Source organism: Python bivittatus, unplaced genomic scaffold (genome assembly GCF_059951505.1).
Source record: "Python bivittatus isolate LINGU-HERP-01145 unplaced genomic scaffold, Pbiv_v1 ctg000100_np1212, whole genome shotgun sequence".
In the NCBI taxonomy this organism is placed as follows: Eukaryota; Metazoa; Chordata; class Lepidosauria; order Squamata; family Pythonidae; genus Python; species Python bivittatus.
The window spans coordinates 2,274,765-2,297,933 of NW_028277038.1; the positions used below are offsets into that span (position 1 = coordinate 2,274,765).

The window sequence follows — 23,169 nt, forward strand, 5'->3', positions numbered from 1 at the left end:
CGGTTGGTTACGAGGGTGTGTCACCCTCCCACTGGCCGGCCTCACGTTGAGGTTGGTCAGCTGCGTTTCACCTGGCCTGTTTTACGTCAGCCCAGAACAGCTGCCTTCAAAAAGGCACAGCTCGCTGGAACATCTGGTGGGCATCACCCTGCTGTTCCAAGGGTTTTTCACGTCCGTGGCTGCACCCCATCGCGTTTCTTGGCCACCCGAGTCCATGAGGATTTCTGGGAGTTGTAGTCTTGTGAAGATATCCGGGGGGGGGGGGTTCCCCAGCATGGGAAGAAAATCATAATTCCTGAGATGCCGTGTATTCATATGTGAATTTTAATGTGCATTTAAAAGCTCTTACGAAAAGGCATGTTCTCTTCCTTCTCCAATGGTGAGACTGCAGTAATTGGAAGTTTTAGTAATGCAGAAACGGGGACAGGCTGGGAAATCTGGACCCTGAATCCTAACACACCTGAAAATTGCCAATTCAGGAAAGACTGAACACCTAGACCAGTGTTTCTCAACCTTGGCAACTTTAAGACGGGTGGACTTCATCTCCCAGAATTCCCCAGCCAGCATGGCTGGCTGGGGAATTCTGGGAGTTGAAGTCCACCCGTCTTAAAGTTGCCAAGGTTGAGAAACACTGACCTAGACAGTTCTGGCTGACAGTTCTCTGTGCTTGGCATTGATCTTATTTCGCTTTCCATCTTAACAGTCAGAAGTTACAGCTAATGGTTATTTATGGATTAGTTCTCATCGCTTGATCCAGTCAGTCTCTCCCTTGTTCTTCCTGGATCCCCCACTTGGCCCCCACTGGTTGGCGTTCCCGGAGCCAGCGTGCAATTTTAAAGAAAATTTGAAAAATCTGCAATTTCCAAAAGCAAACAGGAAAAAAAAAAAAGCATGCCATTAAAGATGACCCCGCCTAAGAACAGAAGTCAGACGTGTCGGGTTCTCTGGCGAGCTGGCGGCCTTGTAAGGAAACCTTTTCTCTCTGATCTCTCTGATCTTGTGCAACGAGGCGAGCCAAGTTCCCCTTTTCCTGCCCCACGCGGGAGAAAACTCCCCTGTACCGTATTGATTTTACTAACACGCACGCTTCATTCCGAGTTTTAGGATGAAATCCAAGCTGCATTAAGCATCGAAGATCTAAAACCGGGAGGAGTGGCTGCAGACAAAGTCGGGGAGAGGTTAGTGGGCTTCAAGACCTCCCTCTGCCTCGTGGACCTTGGGGAGAGTCATTCCCGCTCAGCCCGACCTACCTTGCAAGGTTGTTGTGTGGGCGATAAAACAGGAGAAGGGAATAATTTTTCCGTTGCCTTTCTAAAAACACATTGCTCGATCGATCGAGCCATTGCGTGCCATCGAGTCGTTTTGGACTCCTAGCAACTGCACAGATAGATTTTTCTCCACGAAAGACACACTGAAGTTGGGTATTGGGGGGCTGGGGGCCCGATGCTCAAATGTGAATACGACCCCCCCACCTCCACCCTGTGCCTGCTTGAAAGAAACCAGTAGATCTCCCGGGAGTCCAACTCTTGCAAAGAGAGAGGTCTCCATGCAGGTGGGAAACCTCCATTTTTCAGGTTTCTTGAGCATGTGAAGAAAGCTGTTTGTTGGTGAGGTTTTCTGGAGGGAAACTGGAGAAGGAATTTCCCTTCCTTGCCAGCACCCTCCTCACTCCAGTGTGTGCCAATGTTTGTTTATGGCAGCATGTCTCAACCTTGGGCACTTTAAGAGGTGTGGACTTCAACTCCCAGAATTCCCCAGCCAGCCATGCTGGCTGGGGAATTCTGGGAATTGAAGTCCACACCTCTTAAAGTGCCCAAGGTTGAGAAACCCTGGTTTATGGCTTTTTTATCCTACCGTTCAAGGCACAATGGTTTCCCCATCAGGCGTACAAAAAGGCAGGATGGGGAGGAAAGGGAGGGGAGAGGAAAAATCCCAGGAAGGGGGTCGTTCTTGGTGGATCAAACTCAAGCAGGCGTTCCAAAAAAGTGAAAGGAATGCAATGAAGAGGAAAAAAATCGGGCATTCCAGGAAAATTCAGGCACGTCTTTCCTTGCTGCAGTTCCTGGTGGCTGTGCTGGTTTGGGCCAAGGCTCCTTCTCCGGCCCAAGGGCCAAGCGGGAAGGTGGAAGGAGAGGGAAGACCCCGGAGCTGCTCCATCGCTGGTATCCCCCATCCTGCGGGGTCTCCTAAGGGCCTCCCACCCCCTGCAAGATGGGGCTTCCCTTTTCCAGCCCAGCCCCAGACCACCTTGGCTCCTTTGCTGTTTCAGAAGACAGTGACCTACGCAAGACAGAGTCCTTTCTCAAGCCTATCATAGGAATTGCAACTGGAAAAGTAAAAAAAAACCAAATTTCTGGAGGAAAAAATTCAGTTGGGAAGCAAAGAGGTTTCCCCCATAAGCTGCAAGGTGTTAATACGGCGTTGCAGGTCACGCTGAGCCAGATGTTCACGTTGGGGGGATCGGGCAGCTGGGCCAGAAACGCATCCCGGGGTGCGCGTGTTGGGGGTCTCGCTGCGGGCCTAGCAAAGGGTTCAGAGACGGGTCCAGAGACGGGCCGAGCCGCCACGGCCGCTGCCTGCGGGAGCCCACAGTCTCTTTGACTTCCTCCGTTCAGCCGGAGGCTGAGCTCTTCGCATCTCAATGAAGGGATCCGACAATGGGCCTCTGTGCGAAAGGAGGTCAGGCTCCCCGCGACGGAGCCCGGCCTTCGCCCTCCTTGCCAAGGCCCGTCCGTGGTGGAGCATCCGTAGAAAAGCAACCAGTCTAGCCAGCGTTCGGTTAGGCTGAACAAAACCTGCAGGTTGCCCTGCATGTGTGAATGCGCGCAGGACGCTGCGGGAATCCAGTCCCATCCTTTTGGAAATACGATATTTCTTTTTGTCGGCCCATCCTTTCCTTGTGCCACCTTCTTCGTGATGGGGCAGGTGGACTTCCAGCTCCCCTGCTCGCGTCTCAAGAGCCCCAGGGCAAAAAAGGTCCTCCCCAGAATTTATTCCACCTTCTGGGAATCGGGGCGATGGATGTTCAAGGCCTTGGGGGGGCAGCAGGTTGGGGAAGGCTGCTTTAAAACGGGCCGAATCCCCTAAGTTGCAATGAGCAAGTCCCCTAAGTAATGAGCAAGTCCCCTAAGTAATGAGCAAGACTTTGTAAACTTTCTGTGGTGCTTTATATGGGGGGGGGGAATGGGTCGATGGTACCCAATTTTGAGAAATTGGGAAAGTTGGAATATTGCAGATATTAAGGACTGGATTCCACAGAAGTGCGACTTACCGATTTTTGAAAAAGCAATTTTGTCTCCTGATTGAAAAATGTGTTCTTTTATGGCATAGGTTTTGCAATATCTTGTGGTGTTAGAGAACCTTTTTTTTGACGTTGATTTAGAAGTGAGTTTGATATTCGACTAACAGGGAACAGACTTCGTTCTTCCTTTTTCCTGTTTTCCTTTTTTTTTTTGTTAACCTGAATAGCTGTTATTTTTGGTAGTTCTTCATATATTTCTTTTTCTGGGTTGTTTGTGTGTGCTGGAGTGTCTTTTGTATTCCTTTTCTATTTTTTTTTGGTCAAATGTGTTAAAAAAAAACATTTGAGAAAAGATACGTTACTCGGAGGCTAAAAAAAGAAAGAGAAGGGCCTTAAAAACCCTGCACCCAGTGGAGCAATGCCATGCAGGATTTTATAAACCTTCTGCTCTGCGTTAGCGTGGGAGGGACCAGCTTATTCATCTCCAGACATTAATTCATGGAACTTTGCTGCCTCCAGTTTTTCCAAAAAGGGTATTGAAATGGCTTTTTCTCCAGTTCAGCTGCCCCCTGCAAGGGGGAGACCCTCAGCTGGGTGCCCCCCACGGATGCTGGAAAGTGCCAGCTTGGATCAGTCTTGATGACCTCAGAGAATCTGATCAGAGCATCCACCTGAGCAGAGGGTTGGGCCAGGTGACCTCCTAGATCCCTTCCGGCTCCAGTCTTCTGTGATCTCCTTGTGGTTTTCTTGGCAGAGCTGCAGAAGCAATCTAGTATCGAGTGCTAAACGAGAGAAGCATTTTCACTCCTGATCATCACGTTACGGCTGCATTTTCTTTTTTGAAATGCTTGCACCTAGTGGTGGATTCCATCAGGCTTGGACCAGAAGTGTTTTCTTTAACAGTCAAGAGGTCTAGAAACTTGAAAAACTTTTAATGAGACAGGAAGCGTAGAAATCTATCCCATGTCTGCAAACCCATCAGTGAGCGTGAAGAAATTCATATAGTTAAATTAAATTAAATTTCTCCTTCCCTGATTCTAAGCAAAACAAAGCAGTTAAGGCTTCTTTTCAGTTCATAATTTTAAAGACTGGGACGAGTTATCCAATCCCTGCATCCATTTTCGCCTTATGAAGGTCTTTATTATTTTACTGCGTCCTTCCCTGTTGTACCCTATCTCCTGTGGGGGTTCAGGGTAATATAAACAGAGGGTTGGGGGAGATATTCTCTTTTTATCTCTCCCCCGACATTCCAGTAGAGAAGCAGAGCTGAAGCTTATGGGTTTGGCCTTGTTTTCCTTTCTTTTCTTTCCCCCACTTTCTTTTTCTTTCCAAAAGTGTTATCAGAAAGCGCTTCCATCCAGGTGATTTGCAGGGTAAAGTCCAAAGACACTCCGGCGCCTTTGCTATTGTGTTTTCCCCCCCCCCGTTCAGCCTTTTCGTTCTGCCCTTTGATTGAAATGGTTGCCCAGAGATACCGCGTTGGGTCACGTTTTGGGGGCAGGGTTGGCAGACTGCCACGGTTGACGCTGGGCTTGCGGAGGGGTTAGAGAGCGTGCTGGCTGGGGATGATGGGTCTTGCAGCCCAGGCGGTTTGGAGGAAGCCTCCGCCGGCACGCCTGGATATTAAAGACTGCAGTGGTTTGACGGGGACTTCTTAATCGCAAGGAATCCCGCATTGGCCCCCTGCTGCCTCTCACCTCGGTGGTCTCTGTTTTTGCTTGCAGGCTATCAGCATCAGCAAAGCCATCAACACGCTAGAAGCCCCCGTGAAGGAGAAGCACGCCCGGAGTATCCTTCCCCCTGCCCCTCGCTGGGCGGATTTCCTGGAGGCTCCGGTTTTTCATTAGCTGATTTTGGGAGGGACCGTCTGGTGGCAGTTTGCAAAGTAATAATAAAAACAAGCCAGCCAGAGCAGAGAAGAAAAGGTTCCTGCCTCCGGGAGTCTACAGTGTCAACTTATACCAGGACATGAAAACAGGGTCAAAATGTAAATGAAAGCAAAGTCATGTCCTATCCAGCAGCTTAACTACTAGATCAAACTGGTTCATCTATCTATCATCTGCCTATCATCCCTCCCTCCCTCCCTCCCTCCCTCCCTCCCTCTATCCTATCCTATCCTATCCTATCCTATCCTATCCTATCCTATCCTATCCTATCCTATCCATCCATCCATCCATCCATCCATCCATCCGTCACCTACCCATCTATCTAAGAGGATGAGACCCAGTTTGGTCTTGTGGTTAAGGTGCTGGATGAGGGAGACCTGCATTCTAGTCCTGTCTAGAAGCTCTCTGGGGGCTAGGGTATGGCTTGTTGAAAAACATGGATAAGCTGTCCTCCAGGGTCACCATTCATTTTCTCCCTGTATAATATGCCATTCACCTCCCCGTATAACCAGACACCATTTACTTTCGGGTTTCCTTCATCTTTACATCACTTAATTGGCAGGCATGGAGAAACAGAGGCTGCATGTGTAAGGTAAACTATATAGCATGTTCTGAAGAGAGAACTCAGGACGGAGTTTTGGGTGCCAACATTTCCTGATAAGATAGCATTTCCTCACCCATTTAACTGAAATTGTTTCTGGGATCCTTTCCGATTGCTGATCATAGCCAAGCAAGGACCACGCGTCCCATGTTTAATATGAACCTTAACTTGTGTGAAGGAATTATTCTGGGGACGCATCATGAGAAAGGTGCATTTACTTTTTGGTCGTACGCGATTGGTCTCCCTCTGCCTAGCAGTGCCATCTTGAGCTGGAAGTTCTGCCATGTTCTCCACAAGGTTCTCCGAGATGGTCATCCAAACGTAAGTTCCCTGATCTTCTTCCTTTCAGCTATTAGACGAGGCTATCGCCAAGGAGGTAACGCATCCGTCTGGCTGTGCTGAGCTGTTGTTTTCAACAGATGGTGCGCCAGGTGGTGTTCTTTAACAAATACTTCAGTGAGCTCTTTCCCAAGATGGCTGCAAGGAAAAAAAAAGAGAGAGAGAGTTTTGCAGCCTCTGAATTAACATTCCCCCAGCCTGGTACATTTCGGACCGATTAGTTTACAACTCTCCATAATTTCCAGTCACGTAGAGGGCATAGTTCAGCCCATGAAGCCAGGCTGAGGAAAGATGTTCTTTTGAGTTCATTTATTTATCTGAGAAATACAGAGCCCATTTTTCCTTTCCAAAAAAAGGGGATTGCTTAAATTGACTTGTCAAAGATAAGTTATAAACAGTACAAGCATTGCATGTCATTTGTATCCAAGACTGGATTTTGCGTTCTTGGAGCTACCCAAATGTTGGGCCGCCTATGTCAACCTCTCATTGCCTTTTCTTTCGGACGCTCTGAGATAGCATGGTTGGCATTTCTGAGACGTCCAGTTCTGTGTTCTCCAAGTTTTTTTTTTTTAATGCCCTGTCGATTTCTCTAGGTTCTTCAGGACTGTCAGCGATATCGAAGTAACATCCGAGAAACTGGAGACCTTTGGGTGAGTTCTGGATATCTTCTGCCTCCTTCAGAACCTTCAGATGTTAAATCAATTTTGGAGACTAAGTCCAGACCTTTACCAGAATATAGAGCATGGCCAGAGGGGCCTGGTCAGTCTGGGGTGGGCGAACAAAGATAGGAATTCCTATTCCTCCAGTGCAGACAAGGAGGAGGCAGCTGGGGCACCCCAGGAAAACATATTTTGGGTTTTTGGAGCCAGACGCATTCGTTATTTTCCCTTTCCAGCGCCATCTACACGATCGTTATGGCCAGCTTGTGAATATTTATACCAAACTTCTGCTCACCAAAATCTCCTTCCACGTAAAGGTAACTCCCTTCTGAGCGACCCTGTTCTCACAGTAAAGTTGGACTGAGTTTTGCAGGGTGGGCTAAGGCAAGTGAGATACAACGCTCTCTTTTTAAGGATGGGACACGTGTGTGGGCTTGGTTTATTAACCTGGTAGTTACATCTGAAAAGTTACAACCTGCCTGGATGTTACAGTGGAGCCCTCGAATGTTTTTTTGCTTGTTCTGGCTCCCCTTCAGCCAGCAGAGGAGGATTTGTCATCAGCTGTAGTAGAGATGTTGGGGCTACAGACCTTTAAAAGATGCCTTAGTTGGTTCTGAATGGTATTTCATTGGTCTTGCCTTTAAATGTATGCTCTGTTAGACCACAGGTTGGAAAAACATGGCATCTTGACTTTAAACTCGAGTTTACTTCTATCAATTGTTGACAGGTCCAAGGGAGGTACACGCATCAATTGGAAAGCACCCAAATTAGACAGTTTGATCCCGCAGCTAAAACTGTCCCCTGCATGGTTTGAATCCTCAGCCTTTGGTTGGGGGTTGTAGTCCAAATTGGCTGAGGTCACCCGTTGCCCTGCCATGGGTCTTGCTGTAATCCAAGATATGTTCTTGGCAGATTATAGTCTGATGTGAACCTGCCATGTTTACGTGGGTGCAGAGGGGAGAGTGTAGCCAGCCCCTTTTCTGTGAATCCTGCAAGGTTTGCAAAGGGCAGGATTCTCCCTGATGACAACTGCTAATTCTCCCTGCTTTACCCTCTGAAGCATCCCGAATTCCCGCCTGGGCTTGAAGTCACTGACGAGGTGCTAGAAAAGGCTGCTGGAACAGATGTGAACAACATGTAAGTATTTCTCCCCTCTCTGGGATTCCTTGAAAATTTTAAGAAAACCTAATAGCTGCCTTTCTCCCTGGTGCAAACGTAGCGTCCCAGGAGCGAATCGGATGAGAACCTCAGAAGATCCTTGGCGGGGTAGCTGTAATATTAACCTCTCCTCCGAGATCAGAATTCTGATCCCCAGGAAACAGTTTTATGTCTTGCTTTCTGGATTAAACGTTGGGTTGGGTTGGTGCTTGCCCTAAAAAAACCACGGTGCAGTTTTGGTTGGCTCCCAGCAAGCTCAGATGGTTGAGTTACGTGGTTTCCTGACCTTGTATGCTCCCTTTGACCTGTCTGGAATTAGACATGGGCCCAAGCATCGTGAGCAACGTGGCATTGCTAGCTGTAGCTTGGGTTATTCAACAAAACCAGGGTAACCATCTGCTGTGGACAAGGGAGGACTGTTGGCCTTCTTCTCCTGCGAGTGACCTTCCAAGGGGAATTGATCTGGTTGCTCCATGGGACCAAATGTTGAAAAGCCACCATTTACTAAGATGGCAGTGGGCCTCCCCCAATCCCAAACATGTTTGTCTCTCCTCTTTTTTTCCTCCTCAATTGAGCATAACAATGATGGGTTGTTTGCAGCAAGCCAATCTCCAACCATATTAGGTGTGTTTCAACAGAGTTAAGATGATCCACAGTTTAGGGGGTTGGGTGATTAGGTTAATCTAAAACATCAGTTTTGAGTTCCTTGCAGGCAAGAAAGAGGGGTAGGGGTTGCTGGGGGCAGGGGAGAGACCGAATTCCTTCCTATCATAGCGTGGCTTCATCGTAGCCTGGGTTAGGCCCAGCGAAGGCATGGTTGCATTTAGGGAAAGCTTGATGTGACAGTAAGAAGCATTTCTTGCTAATCCCCCAATTTCTTATCAGAGGCATGCCACTTTACTCAGAAAGGGGAACTGATCACTGGTCCTCTGCTCTTTATTTAACAATTCTCTGTAGCTTCCAGCTCACCGTGGAGATGTTTGACTACATGGATTGTGAACTCAAATTAGCAGAATCAGGTAAACTTCCCTAAGCGTCGAGGCTCTCTCCTTCCATTTTCTTCTCAGTGCCATTTTTAAACACAGGCAGAGGCGTGTGCAATGTTGCCAGGTAGTCCCTTGTTTTCGTGGGTTGAACAGCAGCTTTGTCTGCAGAAGTTGGCGGGCAGGGCTTCCCTCCACCCTCACCCCCTGCTCGGATCTGCAGATGGAACTGCTACTAAATCTATAACGTACCAACACCAGGCTGGTGGTTTTCTGTTAAGGTAGCACCGGGCGGTTTTGCAACCCGAACCTTTTCCGGTTGTAATAATTTATCGCCTTGTTCTTTTGCCTGTTCTGTAACCACCTTGGAAGGGCTGGCCTTTTACTAAACAAATAAAATATGTTGCACTAGAACAAACAGAGAGATGAGAGGTTGTGCAAGGGTGGTGCTAATTTGCAACCTATATAAATCGTGCGGGTCATCGGAACGAGGCGTCCGCTTTTTAAAAAAAATCCCCCAGGCATCTCTGAGCTTTGCGTCTCTGCCCACAAATGCGGCGTCCTTTGGGAGAAACGCAACCTTTGTTTGCTTTATCCGTTCTGCTCTTTGTGAGTTTCCTTTGTGCTGAGCATCAGATAACACCGACGCCTATCCACGGCCCCTTTCCTTCCTCAAATTCTGTGTGGTCACGTGACCTCGGTCTGGCCTCCCTGTGGGCACAGTAATGTATGCTCCAAGTTAATGAGAAACCTTTTATAACCTGGGCAACATCACGCTTGATCCAACCGCGGAGCAGCCCCAGTAAGCAAAGGCGGTTTCTGACCGCTTTGCCGTAGGGAAACTGTCCGGTGCTTGAACTGGTCAGGCATTCTTTTATTGCAATTCTTTAATTCTTCCAAAATTTTAAATAGGCAATAGTTGGGCAAGATTCAGTCCGACCCCATCCCCTGCCTAACAGCTGGTTCCACAAATAATAATAATAATAATAATTATTATTATTATTTATTAAATTTCTAACCTACCCATCTCCCCCCGATAGGGGAACTCTGGGCGACTCACAACAAACATCAAAAACATAAATATATATAAATACATAAAACATCAATTAAAAGCATTACCAAAAGAGGGGAAGGAATGCATCAGGAAACTCTCGTCTGCTACATTGCACACCTCCCAGGGGGTAGCTGGGGAAATTCTGCCTCTGAAAATGGGGATATGTTTATTTTCAAGGGTTTTGGGGGAGCTAAGCCTGCAAAATTCAGGGGCTTCCAGCATTACTTCAAGAAGTAGGATTGATTGGTGGTTAAGGTGCGAGTGGGATCTTGTCAGGATTTAATTCCTCTTTGACTGCTGGCCAGTCTGGGAGTGGTTTATAGGGTTTGGAGTCCGACATCCACTTTTTCTTTATTCCAGCAAAGCATCCGACTGACCTAGAGGATTCCTTTGGAAAGGGGTGATGGGCTAGGAATTTTATTAATACATCATAAATGAAGAAAACGAGAGAAGGGGCCCTGTTTAGCCATCCCCTTTCTGATATTCTGTTTCTTGTCAAACTCACCCAGACTTTCCACTGGGCAGAAGAGTAACTTTTGGCATGAGATTCGCTGCTGTTATTTCGCAATCAATCTGTAAATATCAGTATCTCTCCTGGCTTTATGTCCATAGAAGACCCTCTGCCTATAAGAATGCCACACGTTTACTCCGTTTCCACTATAGCAGTTTCTCAACCTCAGCAAATTTAAGATGGGTGGACTTCAACTCCCAGAATTCCCCAGCCATTTGGGAGCTGAAGCCCACCCATGCTGGCTGGGGAATTCTGGGAGTTGAAGTCCATGTGTCTTAAAGCTGCTAAGGTTGAAAACACTGCATTATGGGGTGTGACTTCTCTCCCTTCCCCTGCTTAGTCTTCAGGCAGCTCAACACCTCCATGGCCGTCTCCCAGATGTCGGCTGTTCAGTGCCGGTTGGCTCCGCTCATCCAGGTGATCCAAGATTGCAGCCACCTCTATCATTATACCGTGAAGCTGATGTTCAACCTCCATTCATGTAAGTGGATCTTCAGAGCATCACAGTTCTTCCTTTGGCACTTGCTGCCAGGGGTCGCAGCTCTCGCGTCCGGTACCCGCCTTGGGGACAGAAGGCCCTGGATTCCGACACAGGCAGGAGCAGCAGAAGATGGGCAAGGTTCCTCCTCTCTAGCTGGAGCGAACAGACTCCCCACATTCATCCGGGGAAGCTCAGCTGACGTTAAGCGCAAAGATCAGCAACAGTTGGGGACGTGTTCCGGCAGACTGTGTTTTCTGCTCCTGCCCTGCTTCTCTGCCTCTGCCCACACAGCGTCCAGTCACAGGGCAATTGATCTGAGTCGATTAATCAAAGATTTAGCAAAGGTCACTCCCGGGTTTCTGTCTGGCCTGTTTGCTGCAGTTGCAGGGGAAGCCAGCATGATTTGCAGGCTTCTCCGCGCGGAAAGGGTTTCCATGGGGAGAAGTTACAGCACGTTGGAGAAGAAGCTAGATGCAGTCGGGGTTCAGCCGAAGACAGGTTTCCCCCCTGAGCCAGGGCTCGGCCCCTGGCGTGTCCCAGAATCCTTTGCAGAGCAAGCAGGAATTCCTGGCAGACTCGCCCGGGTGGGAAGGGTCCCCTTGAGGCAGAAAGTTTGTAAAGCGCAGGGTTGAGTCGCCTGATTTGAATCTGGCCTGCAGTTGCAACACAGGCAGCGTGTTTAAAAACAACCCTGCCGGTGCCAGCCAGCCAGCCGTGGACCCTTGGGGGACATTCCTTCTCCTGATCCAACTGCTTGCAGCTGTGCTCTGGAACTTACACATCATTGCCCCACCACCACCACCCAAAAAAAACCCCAAAAGGATTTAGTTAAGCGGGAGGGGAGCTGCTCAGTCTCTAGTTTTAACCTTCTGCAATGCTGCTGGTGGACAGCGGGGGCACCCTCAAAACTGGTTTGCTGCATCAGTTAACATTTGGGGGTGCTGCAGACCCTGAAACCCAGTCTTTAAAATCTGCCTGGATGCTTATTTGCAAAGAGCGGCTTGCTTTTTCAACCTCTGACTAAAAGTGGCCCTTTGAAGATTCTGATCACTCATTCCTCTGCTTTTGACTCCGGCCTGTTCAGGTTTGCCGGCTGATACCCTGCAAGGACATCGAGACAGGTTCCACGAACAGTTTCGCAGGTAACACGACTTGAGGCCTCGTCCTCTGTGCAATTTGGGGCTGCTAGCTGTGAAGTCCAAACCCCCAAAGGGCTGTGCGGGGTTATTCCCTGGCATACAATCGAGTCATGTTATGGCTGCTCTGATTTTTTTTTAAATAACAGGAATACATTGTAAGAATACTGTGTGAATTGGATCCCCAAAGAATCCTCTTTTAAAAGGACAGCCCCTTGTATAATATATGCACTTGGGAAGAAAAAAACAGCAACACCATCTGACAAACATTAGCCGGGAACTGCTTCCTGATCCAGACTTCTGCAATCATGAGGCCTAGAAACTTGGCTAGTTTTATTTAATGCTGCACTGTGGATTAAATAAAACTTGCAGATGGGATTCAAAGAGTGGGAATGAGTGTTGGCTTGGATGGTTTTGAAAAAAAATTGATACAATCTGGATGGATTTGTGAGTTAGCTTAATTTAGCTATATGCAGCCTCTGCATTCGGAAGCAGTCTACAGGTAGTCCTTGCTTAACAACAGTTCAAAGTTATGATGGCCTTGGAAAAAGTACTTTATAACCTGTACTCACACATATGACCATCACAAACTGTCACACCAGCTCCCATGGTCACATGATCACGATTTGCTACTTTTTATGACAGTCGCAAAGCGAATCACCATGGTCATTAAGCAAATTACATGGTCGTTAAGTGAATTCCAGCAAAAAACGTCCATTGGGGAATATTTGCTTAATGACCATAATAAAAATGGTTGTAAAATCAGGTCCAGTCACATGGTGACTTGCTTAATGACCGCCCTGCTTAACAGCCAATCTTCTGGTCCCTATTATGGTTGTTAAGTGAGAACTACCTATACCTCCAAAGAGAAGTGCAGTTAAGGGCAGGACCCACAGAGGTGCTTCCCCAGACTGCTTATTTTTCAATTTGGCCCTTTCTCCTCTGTTCCTCTAGGAAAAACAAAGGCTTATAAATAAAATACTTAACCAACACCAAGTAATGGGGATCGTCGATGTCCTGGGAACACCCCACCCTCTCTGACACTGCTTGGTGTTTTTTCTTTGTAGCCTCAAAAACTTCTTCAAAAGAGCATCGGACATGCTGTATTTCAAGCGGCTCATCCAGATCCCACGGCTGCCTGAGGTACCCAATTCTTGTCCTGCTAGAAACAGGGCTGAACATCCTTCGTATGACCTGCGGGCCTGCATGCATGTGTGAAAGGGAACACGAGCAAGGGGGTGAGGGAGGAAGGCTGCCAGTCCCCCTCGCAGGGTTCTCTGAATGGGTAACCAGCCCTAACAGACGTCTGGAAAGCTGTGGATCGGTGGGTGAGTCTTCCCGGCCCAGGGGTCTGACCTCCTTCCTCCCACAGAACCCCCCCAACTTTCTGAGGGCGTCTGCCCTGGCCGAGCACGTCAAGCCGGTGGTGGTGATTCCGGAAGAGGCCCCCGAAGACGAGGAGGTGGAAAACCTGATTGAGATCACTACGGCTCCGTCCGTAGAGCAGCAGGTGAGATGCAGGTGCTCGGTCTGGCCCTTCGGAAGCGGGTGGTTGGTGCAAACTCCCTCCTTCAGCCCCATGCTTCCCCCCCCACCTTCCTCAGCTCTGGAAGACATAACCATGCTTCTGAACATGGGCCAAGTACCATTGCTCCCTGCTCGCTCACGACGGCCAGAGCATTCCCCGCAGCTTTTTACACAGACCTGCGCCTTCGCAATTCGTCAAATTCCGTGGCTTGATTTTTTTTCTTTATCTGGCATATTCCTGGGATTGGGGTCTCTGCTGTTTGGCATTTACGAACGGCGACGAGAAGGAGGACGAGGAGAAGCTGTGATTTGGAAAGAGAAATGCAAACGGGGAGGGGAAAGGGGGTTGGATTTCAATGAGCCTTTAGACCCTCCAGGCCCTCTCTTGGGGAAGGGGCTGGAGAAGACAAATGCTTGAGCAAGATGACGTGCAAATGTGCATAATTGACAGCCTTTCTCAGGGGGCGAGTCAGGTCATTTTACCTGCGGTTTTTGATGTCCTGCTGTTTTTATTCCTTTAAGTCATTCTTCTACTACTATACACCTGGGTTTAGGTGTAGCAGGAATACAGTGCTACTTATTTGCACGGCCCTTTTTAAAGTGTAAGAGGTCACACTCCTCCCCCAAAGCACTTCCAGTTTAAAAATTGGTCTAGGGCAGTGCTTCTCAACCTTGGCCACTCTAAGATGCGTGGACTTCAACTCCCAGAATTCCCCAGCCAGCATTGCTGGCTGGGGAATTCTGGGAGTTGAAGTCCACGCATCTTAGAGTGGCCAAGGTTGAGAAACACCGGTCTAGGGAGAGGAGTGAGAGCAGAACTAAACAGAAAATGAATTGCATGGGAATTAGGGAATTTGTAAAGAGAGAAGTTGGTTGTGATTTTTTTACTGAGGTTGATGGAAATAAGAGATATAACTTTACATAGGTTTTCTGGATTGTTTCACTTCCTCTCTCCTTTTTTCTGTCAGCTTTATTCTTAGCCATCTGAAACCATTGGAAAGGGAGGGTGTTGTTTTTTAAATGCAGTAAAATTGGAATAATACAGCCGTGCACAGAAAATAGCCCAGTAAAAATCCTTTTCATCAGCCTAGAAAAATGCAGGTACCAATCTCAGACTTTGTCAGATTTGCTTTTGGCAATAAATTCCCAATTTTGCGGGGGGGATTCCCCAGTAGCAGCCACTCATCTCTTACACGATAAAGCAGGGGTTGCGAGGGACATGTTCATGGCTCTTTCCGCCTTGCTGTATCTCGATACATCCGTTTGAGGGTGGATTCAGAAGAATGGTGAACTGAAAGAGGCATTGGAGATATTTCTGAGAAAGTGCACCTTTTATTGAATAGAAAGATAAAATTCCTCCACTGTCATTCCTTGGATTTATTTATTTTTTTTGGTTTCCTTTTTGCAGAGCGTGTCGGATATATTTGAGCAGACTTTCGGGCCGCCCAACGGACTAAAAGATGACAGGTACTTTGCCAGAGCAATCGAGGTCACCTTTTAGTTAACCTTTTCAAAAGCAACATTTAAGATATCTAGTGCTTGGGATTCCCCAAGAAAAAAAAAAAAAGGTATGTCTATAACAATCTTCTAAGGTTGATTGCTAATATTATATATAACCATGGCAAGTCTCATTCTTTTGACAGCCCAGACGGCCCTCTCTAGACCAGTGTTCTCAACCTTGGTAACTTTAAGAGGTGTGGACTTCAACTCCCAGAATTCCCCAGCCAGCATGGGGAATTCTGGGAGTTGAAGTCCATAAGGCTCAAAGTTGCCAAGGTTGAGAGACACTGCTCTAGACCCAGGAGGGAGATATGGCTGGGGAATTCTGGGACTTGAAGTCCACACATCTTAAAGTAGCCAGGTTTGAGAATTCCAGGATTTATAAACAGCCCAAAGAATCTTTAGTGAAAAACACTAAAACTCTAAGGGTGATAGCTGACTATTAGAGGGGGAAAGACAGACCCATTTGACACTCGAAGCAGCGGATCCTTTTTGCGCACCGCGAATGTACGTCCCCACATCACAACGATGATGGAATGCGTTGTTCTTTTTATCTTCAGGGATCTGCAAATTGAAAATCTAAAGAAAGAGATTGAATTGCTTCAGACAGAGCTAGAGAAGATTAAGCTGGAGGTAAGGCTGGGCCTGGGTTTCTGCTCTGTGATTTTGAAGGGGTGCAGACTGTGCTGTTGGGCACCCCTTCCTTCCTCTCTTGTCAAAACAAGTTTTTGGCCCTCGGGATGTGTTCTGAAATCCAGCTCTGAGAGGCCGCAGGAGACAGGCAGACTGTATTTCAGCCGTACATTTTTGATGTATGCAGGCAAAGGAAATAGAAACAGCTCCTTCTTTAGCTTTCTTTTAAAGCAGTGCTTCTCAAGCTTAGCAGCTTTAAGATGTGTGGACTTCAACTCCCAGAATTCCCCAGCCAGCCATGCTGGCTGGGGAATTCTGGGAGTTGGTCCACACATCTTAAAGCCGCCAAGCTTGAGAAACACTGCTTTAAAGTGAGAAAATATAGTGAGTAGCAGTGTTAGTTGCAAACTAGATGGGGAAGAGAATTTTTTCCCCAGTTAAAATCTGCAATTCAACCGTAGTGGCCCCTTCCTCACTAAACAGTAGCAAAAGCAAAATGCAAGTCAAAAGAGGCTGAGATCTTAAGAAAATAGGAATGTTAGCTGATGGGAGATGGGCGTCACGTACTTCTCGGTCACTAGCACATGCCCTGAGCTGTTGAAGTGCTTCTTTGAAAGATGAAAGTGTAGCTCTTTGGGGGATGATGGCAGAAAGAACCCAGGAGAGACCTAGAATACGACTTTGCTGTGCCCGTAAAAGGGGCGGTCGGTTTATGTCGGCCTGTTTTCTTTATCCAGGCTCAAAGATACATCACTCAGCTGAAGGCTCAGGTGAACAGCTTGGAGGCCGAGGTGGAAGAGCAGAGGAAGCAGAAGCAGAAAGCGATGGTGGACAATGAACAGCTCCGAGATGAACTGGAGAGGCTGCAGAAAGCAAAACTGGAGGGAGATAAGAATCAAGGACTCTATCTGGAAGCGGAAAGTAGGTGGGGGTGCCGGGAGGGGGATCTAGCAGGCACATTGTGTGTTTTGCTCTTAAAAAAAAAAATAGAGGTTAAATCCAGCTTGTCCGGCTGAATCTGGGATGTCCTGTACATGATCCTGCAAGAAGAGGGGTGCTTTCTCACAATGACCTTCCCCCAACACATGTTCCTTCTGTCTCAACTGCATCTTTAAGGCTCTCTGTCTCATCTGCATCTTTAAGCTTAGGAGGTTTTGGGAAGGACCACTTGATTCTGGTCCCTCCCAGGCCATACGTCCTATAATTCTGAGTTTCTCTCCCTCCCTGGCACGCTTGAGGGTTGTGGGAAATCTTGGCCATCCATTTATGGGGAGGGGATGTTCCCCAGCAGGGCTGACTGCTGCATGCAAAGCAGAGCTGTGTAATGAAGAGATGTGTGGGCCCCCTCCTGGCCATTAAGAAGGGTCTTCATTTTACAGAAAGATTAGTCAGATGTCCCAGCAGGGCATTATCAAGGTTGCAGTGCACCACCACCCCCAAGATGGGGCCTTGTTTGATAATCTCGCTCTGCTCAAAATGGCCAAGGAGCTCCAGTGTTGGGTAATAAATCAATCTAGAGACTGTCCCAGCACACAAATGTTCTCAGTTCTTCTGCCATCTGCTGGTTGGTAATTTGGGTCCTCAAGTTTGAGAATTTCTGGTAGCTTATTGCAATGATTGATTGATTAGGTGCCATCAAGTCAGTGTCAGCTTTCAGTGACCACAGAGATAGACTTTCTCCTGGATGATCTGTCCCTAACCTGGTCCTTCACGTCTTTCAATGGTGCCCCCATCACCACTGCACCTGGGTCCATCCCCCTTGCTGCTGGTTGTCCTCTTCTTCTCTTCCTTCCACCTTTCCCATCATTAGCACCTTCTCCTGAGAGCTGGGTCTTCGCATAAGGTGTCTGAAGGAGGATACTTTGAGCCTGGTCCTTTGTGCCTCAAGAGAGACCTCGTTTCTCATTGTTTAATAGGGAGATGAAAGTAATCCATGCCAATGTTCTTCCCTTTCTTAGGAAAAGCCAGCACCACGGAAATCCGCTATGCTAAGCTGAAGGAGAAACACAACGAGTTAATCAACACACATGCAGAGCTCTTGAGAAAGGTAATGGTGCCCGTGTTTGGGGCAGAGTCCTCGTGACCTTGGGTTTTAGGACACCCCTGGTCACAGATTAATGTCTCCACCACTTCAGTCAAGATCCAATGAGGTTGGCTTTCCATGCAGACTGAGACTATGAACCAAGGGTAAACCAGGCTTTGTCTCTTGCTTGGTCACATTCTTTTTTCTTCTGAGTCCTAATTCTTTCCCCCAACTCTGTATCTTTACACCCAGAATGCAGATACCGCCAAGCAGCTGACGGTTACCCAACAGAGCCAGGAAGAGGTTGCGCGGGTCAAGGAACAGCTCGCTTTCCAGATGGAGCAAGTGAAGCGGGAGTCAGAAATGAAGGTAGGCCTCTGTTGGGACCCTTTGTGTCAAATGCTGTCTTCTTTGGACAAGGATGTAGTTCCTTCTCTTTAAAATCTGAATGCAAGACTGGCCTTGAATTGTACTGTTAGTCCTGGGGTGGGATGGCTCCTCTTGGAAATCCCTTAATAGGTCCTGTCTCTTGGGTCTCGTGCAGTTAGAAGATCAGACGCTTCAGGTGGAGCAGGTGAAGAGACAGCTGGAATCCAAAGCAGAAGAATTGACTCAACTTCAGCAGTTGCTCAGCCATTCTAAGCAGGTATATGGCCCAAGTAGGAGATTGTATGATTCTGAGGGGCCTGTTGCTCCAGCCGTGTGTATCGCACCTAGTGAATTTCAAGAGAGCTTTGTACATTTCTTCACCTGTTTATAGTTTTCTATAGTTCAGCAACCATTCAAAGTTACAACAGTGCTGAATAAGGGGTACTTACGACGGGTCCTCATAGTTGCAGCCATCATAGCATCCTCACAGTAACATGATCACAATTTGGGCGCTCGGCAACTGGCTCGCCCTTTGCAACCTTCACTGCTGGCTTCTGAGAAGCAAAGTCAATGGGGAAGCCAGCAGGAGGTCGCAAAGGGCGATCACATGACCGTGGGAAGCTGCAACCGCATGGGATTTGCCTAACGACGGCAACTGGGACTGCCAGAACTGCTGTCATAAGTCATCACGGACACGTGACGTCACGCCTTACAACTGTGTCACTTAGCAACGGAGTTTCCAATCCCAATTAGCATTGGTAAGCAAGAATTACTTGTAATTTGTGGCATCCGCTCTCCCTTTTGGTCATATCTGTTGCAGACCAAGGGCCAGTTTCCGTAAAAGCTCATCCTAAATCTGCATTTGCGAGCCCCTAGTTAGTTTGCACTGAGGATGGAACAAAGGAAAAGCATTCTGCGTGTGTTGTGTGTGTGGCGATGGGGTGGAAATAATGCGACGAAGGGAATGGGATAAAGAGAGGGAGTGAGAACTCCACAAGCAAGGCATCAGCCTGTGGAACTCCTTCCCGCATTATCTGTAGGTTGGTTCGGACCTCAGCAGCCAGCTGGAAGCCCTTCAAGCTGAGAAGGAGGCCCTGAGGAAATCAGTCAACGAGAAGGAATGTGATCTCATCTCAACCAAGGGCCTGATTCAAGAGAAGGAGCTGCTGTTGAGCCAGGAAGCAGAGAAAAGGGCGAAGGAAGTGCAGGAACTCCAGGAGAAGTTGGTAGAAAAGGTACGGAGGAGAAAAGTAGAACCTGGGGAAGCTTCCCTCTGCCATGGGGAGATAAGCAGTTGGGGGAGGGAGAGGGGGAAACCGAGTCAGTCCCAGGACTGGGATGTAAGAAGGGGACCAGCTTGTCCATCTGGTTTTACTTGGACTGGTCATGCCTGTTTTGGGTCCCTCCCACAGAAAAGTCATGAACAGAACCTGCAGCAGAAGCTCCTGGACGACCAGTTCCGAATCTTGCAAGGGACGATAAAGGAGTCCGAAAGCATCATCCAGGATGCTGTCGCCAAGTTGGACGACCCCTTGCATATCCGATGCACCAGTTCCCCAGGTGGGTCCAGAATCCTCGCTGGCGTCTTCTTAAGCCGTTAAAAAAAGAAAGATCAATCAAGAGGTCCCCCTTCCTCACAGATCTAGCCCCCGGCTGCATTTGCGTGAGAAGTCCTGCTTTTCCCCCTCCCAACCCACGTTCTTTGCCCTTATGCCTTCTTTACAGATTACCTGGTCAGCCGCACCCAGGCAGCTCTGGAATCGGTGAATGCCTTGGAGAACGGGCACAAGCATTATCTGGCCAACATGGCAGGTAACACGGGCTGAGTTTCCTCTTGGGTTTGCTTACCTCGAGCGTTGGGAATGGAAGAGTTGCAAATATTGCAAGCCAGCAAAAAGAGGTCACTGCTCCTCGAATTCAGATGTTTCTTTGGAGTGCTTCTTCCCACTTCCTCAAACTGTGGAGCTCGTCAGTCTGTAGGACACGGCGCACGATGCCGTGTTGCTAAAGCTTCAGGCCAGCTCTAAACTGAGCACCACCAGCCATGAAGTCTGTTGTACAAAGACACCCCATGGAGTTAAGGAACCAAGGATTTAAACGTAAGGTGGACTCCGATCACCTGAGGAAATCCAACATGGAGCCACCAGTAGGTCCAGGTCATAGGGCCAAAGCTGGGAATAGAGTCTTCTCAGTGGCATCACCCCTTATGGAACTCTCTCCCCAGATAGATTCTCACTCTGTCTTCTTCCCAAAAACGGTTTGATGGTGCAGCCATTTGTGGGACAATAAATACTCTAGAACAGGCAGTTTTTTACATTGCCCATGATGCATCACATCCCTTTCTCTGTTTTCTGCTTTAGCTGTAAAATGAACTTGGCTTTCATTTGTGCACCTCCCGATTTAAACATTGCTGGTTGGGTTAAAGCAGGGTTTCTCAACCTTGGCCACTTTAAGAGGTGTGGACTTCAACTCTGAGAAACCCTGCTGTAGAGGAATGGCAACAGAAGGACCACCAAGTTCATAAAAAGCTTGTCCCCAACGTCCTGGAAGGCAACACGCTTTTGCGGTGTTGTGCCTCCACTGCATTCCCCTCTGTTCTCGCTCTTTGCCTCAGACGCCACTGGACTGGTTGCTGCGCTGGCTCAGTTTGCCCACCTCACGGCAGATGCCATCGTGAACGGCAGCGCCACTTCCCATCTGGCACCCACGGATCACGCTGACAGTGAGTACCGCGGCGGAAAAGGCTCCCCCCTGGAGCCGGAGTTGGAAGACGGTTCCATCAATTATAAGCCACTCTGGATAAGATGATATCACTTCCATTTGGGCTCGAGATATTCTACAGAAGAGAAATTGCTCTTTCCCACTGGCTGCAGGGACTAAAGAAAACCTGAGCGGAGACCTAAAAAGCAGGATCTCTATTTCCCCAGGCAGTGAGGCTCACCCAAAACCGGCTCCAGCTTGTCTGTCCAAAAATCTGATTTTTCTTTTTTGAACGATGGTACCGTGCAGTTAGAACTGTAGGTACAGTTTTATGGCCTTACGTTTCGTCTGATTTATCCATGCCAGTCAAGACAAAATGGTTTGGTTCCTATGCCAGCATTGTTAATCAGTGAGTATGGCAGGAGAAAAACAGAATAAACGCAACGAACATGTTCTGACTCTTCTGTTAGAGCTACGCTTACAACACAATCCTTTAGACTTGAGAGTAATGCTTTCAGTGGAACTTACTCCTGGGTGTCAAAATCTGCAAGGTGACAGGCATGGGGTTATGGTCAAAGCCCCACCCCTTTTCTGTGTGCATGCACAGAAGGGGCGGGGTTTAAATCTCAACCTTGTGCAGATTTTGACACACACACACACCCTGGACACCCCTGTAACTTATTCTGGGCCTTTCAATACTCTGCTTCGATTTCCCTCCCTCCCTCCTTTCCTCTCTCTCTTTCTTTTTCTTTTTCATTTAATTACTAAATTGATTTATATGGCCACCCATATTGCCAAGCAACTCTGGGGGCTGAGGGTTAAAAACCCACAATACAAAATAAACAATATAAAAACCCTGAACAGCAAGGATAATACTAGCCATCAATAAATTAACATCCCTCGTGGGGTCGACCAACCTCCCAGCCTCCCTGCCTGGGGAGACCTTCATGTTTTTAAAGCTCTCTGAAATGGCCTCAGGGTCAAGACCAACCAACTCTTTGTTTCTCCCTGGTCCAGAATTGACTGAATCCTGCAGGGACTGTGGGCAACATAGCCTGGACTATCTGAACAAGCTAAAAGACAAACAGTCTCTCCAAGAAGCAGATCCAGCAGACCTGAGGACAGCTCTGCAGAGGCTGTTCCAGCTGGGACAGGTGAAGAGAGAATGGAGGCCCACCAGGAGAAGCGCTCCATGGGGAACGTTGGGTGCAGGCAGCTTGCTTTTCACCGTTAACTAAACTCTGGAGCCATGCTTCATTTAGGCCAGAGTTCTCCTCAGAGGCCTTGATCAACTTTTCTTTTCTTCTTTTGTGGGGTAGGAACTGAGACCCAAAAGTTTAGACGTCCGGGAAGAAGAACTGGGTGACTTGGTTGACAAAGAGATGGCCACCACTTCTGCAGCGGTTGAGGATGCAGTCAGGAGAATAGAGGTGGGGTTAACTTGACTAGTGCTACTGTTTTTCCAGAAAGGAAAACCCTGGTATAGAGGGGTTGGACAAGTTGACTGGGTTTGCCCAAGCTAAGCTCTAACGTGGTTTGTTTAATTTTGGTGTATCATGTTGTGTGAACGCAGCCATTTGCAGGTTCTGATAGTGACATCAGTTCTGACCCATTCTTGGGCTTACCTGCTCTGGGGGAGCATCAATAGGAGGCATGCACACTTACTGATGTGGTGCCAGGATGCATCCTGCCCTCGCAGTGATCCCGCTTGGTCCTTCTTGGGCTGGAGATGAGCTGTTTTGGATCTGTTTGCTGATGGCTGGCCAAACCCACCTGCTGTCTTCCATTTCTCTGCAGGAAATGATGAATCAAGCCAGAGTAGAGAGCTCTGGGGTGAAACTAGAAGTTAATGAAAGGTAAGCTGGTGGACGAATTTGCACAACTAAAAATCCTTTGCATAACTTGGCAGGAGGCTGCACACTGAATCCGAAGCCCCCAGATTCTATCTTAACATCTCTGGTTAAGGCAGATTTGAGGTCACCAGGGCTAGGAAAGACCTTAATGAACCTTCTGGAGAAGATGGGCCCCATCTTCTTTTTCTTGCTATAAAGAAGCACCTTGACTTCTATACTGAATTTTTTTTTTTTTAATCTGCGCTCAGTCGTTACCGACTCTGCAGTGACTGCTTGGACGAGTCCTTGCAGTTTTCAAGGCAAGGTGTTTCGGAAGTGGTTTGCCAGAGCCTCCTTCCTAGAGCAGAGCCCAGCTGGTGAGTGCAGGAGGCGGGGTTTCTGTTGCTTCGCGCCCTTTTCGGGCGAGCGCGGATTCGCGCTTACCAGCAACTGCTCCTGGCTCCTTTTGCAAGGCGCCGCCAGCATTTTTCCTCCCACCGGAGTGAGAGTCCCCATTTATCTACTCACGTGAGTTT

At 48.1% G+C, this 23,169-nt stretch overlaps 1 protein-coding gene across 1 annotated transcript in view; it reads left to right on the forward strand.

Annotated features, from left to right (window-relative positions):
• HIP1R (huntingtin interacting protein 1 related) overlaps window positions 1-23,169 on the forward strand; it is a 34,875-nt gene that overhangs the window by 6,515 nt on the left and 5,191 nt on the right. Inside the window, exons 2-24 of the mRNA XM_088135233.1 lie at window positions 4,966-5,029; window positions 5,907-6,049; window positions 6,661-6,717; window positions 6,963-7,043; window positions 7,787-7,863; window positions 8,842-8,903; window positions 10,773-10,913; window positions 11,998-12,055; window positions 13,117-13,192; window positions 13,422-13,559; window positions 14,985-15,043; window positions 15,637-15,709; window positions 16,447-16,630; window positions 17,668-17,756; window positions 17,985-18,101; window positions 18,277-18,378; window positions 19,142-19,336; window positions 19,514-19,661; window positions 19,827-19,913; window positions 20,716-20,823; window positions 21,819-21,955; window positions 22,121-22,231; window positions 22,599-22,657. Coding sequence (XP_087991359.1) covers window positions 4,966-5,029; window positions 5,907-6,049; window positions 6,661-6,717; window positions 6,963-7,043; window positions 7,787-7,863; window positions 8,842-8,903; window positions 10,773-10,913; window positions 11,998-12,055; window positions 13,117-13,192; window positions 13,422-13,559; window positions 14,985-15,043; window positions 15,637-15,709; window positions 16,447-16,630; window positions 17,668-17,756; window positions 17,985-18,101; window positions 18,277-18,378; window positions 19,142-19,336; window positions 19,514-19,661; window positions 19,827-19,913; window positions 20,716-20,823; window positions 21,819-21,955; window positions 22,121-22,231; window positions 22,599-22,657 — 2,366 coding nt within the window. The remainder of the gene's footprint in view (window positions 1-4,965; window positions 5,030-5,906; window positions 6,050-6,660; window positions 6,718-6,962; window positions 7,044-7,786; window positions 7,864-8,841; window positions 8,904-10,772; window positions 10,914-11,997; window positions 12,056-13,116; window positions 13,193-13,421; window positions 13,560-14,984; window positions 15,044-15,636; window positions 15,710-16,446; window positions 16,631-17,667; window positions 17,757-17,984; window positions 18,102-18,276; window positions 18,379-19,141; window positions 19,337-19,513; window positions 19,662-19,826; window positions 19,914-20,715; window positions 20,824-21,818; window positions 21,956-22,120; window positions 22,232-22,598; window positions 22,658-23,169) is intronic.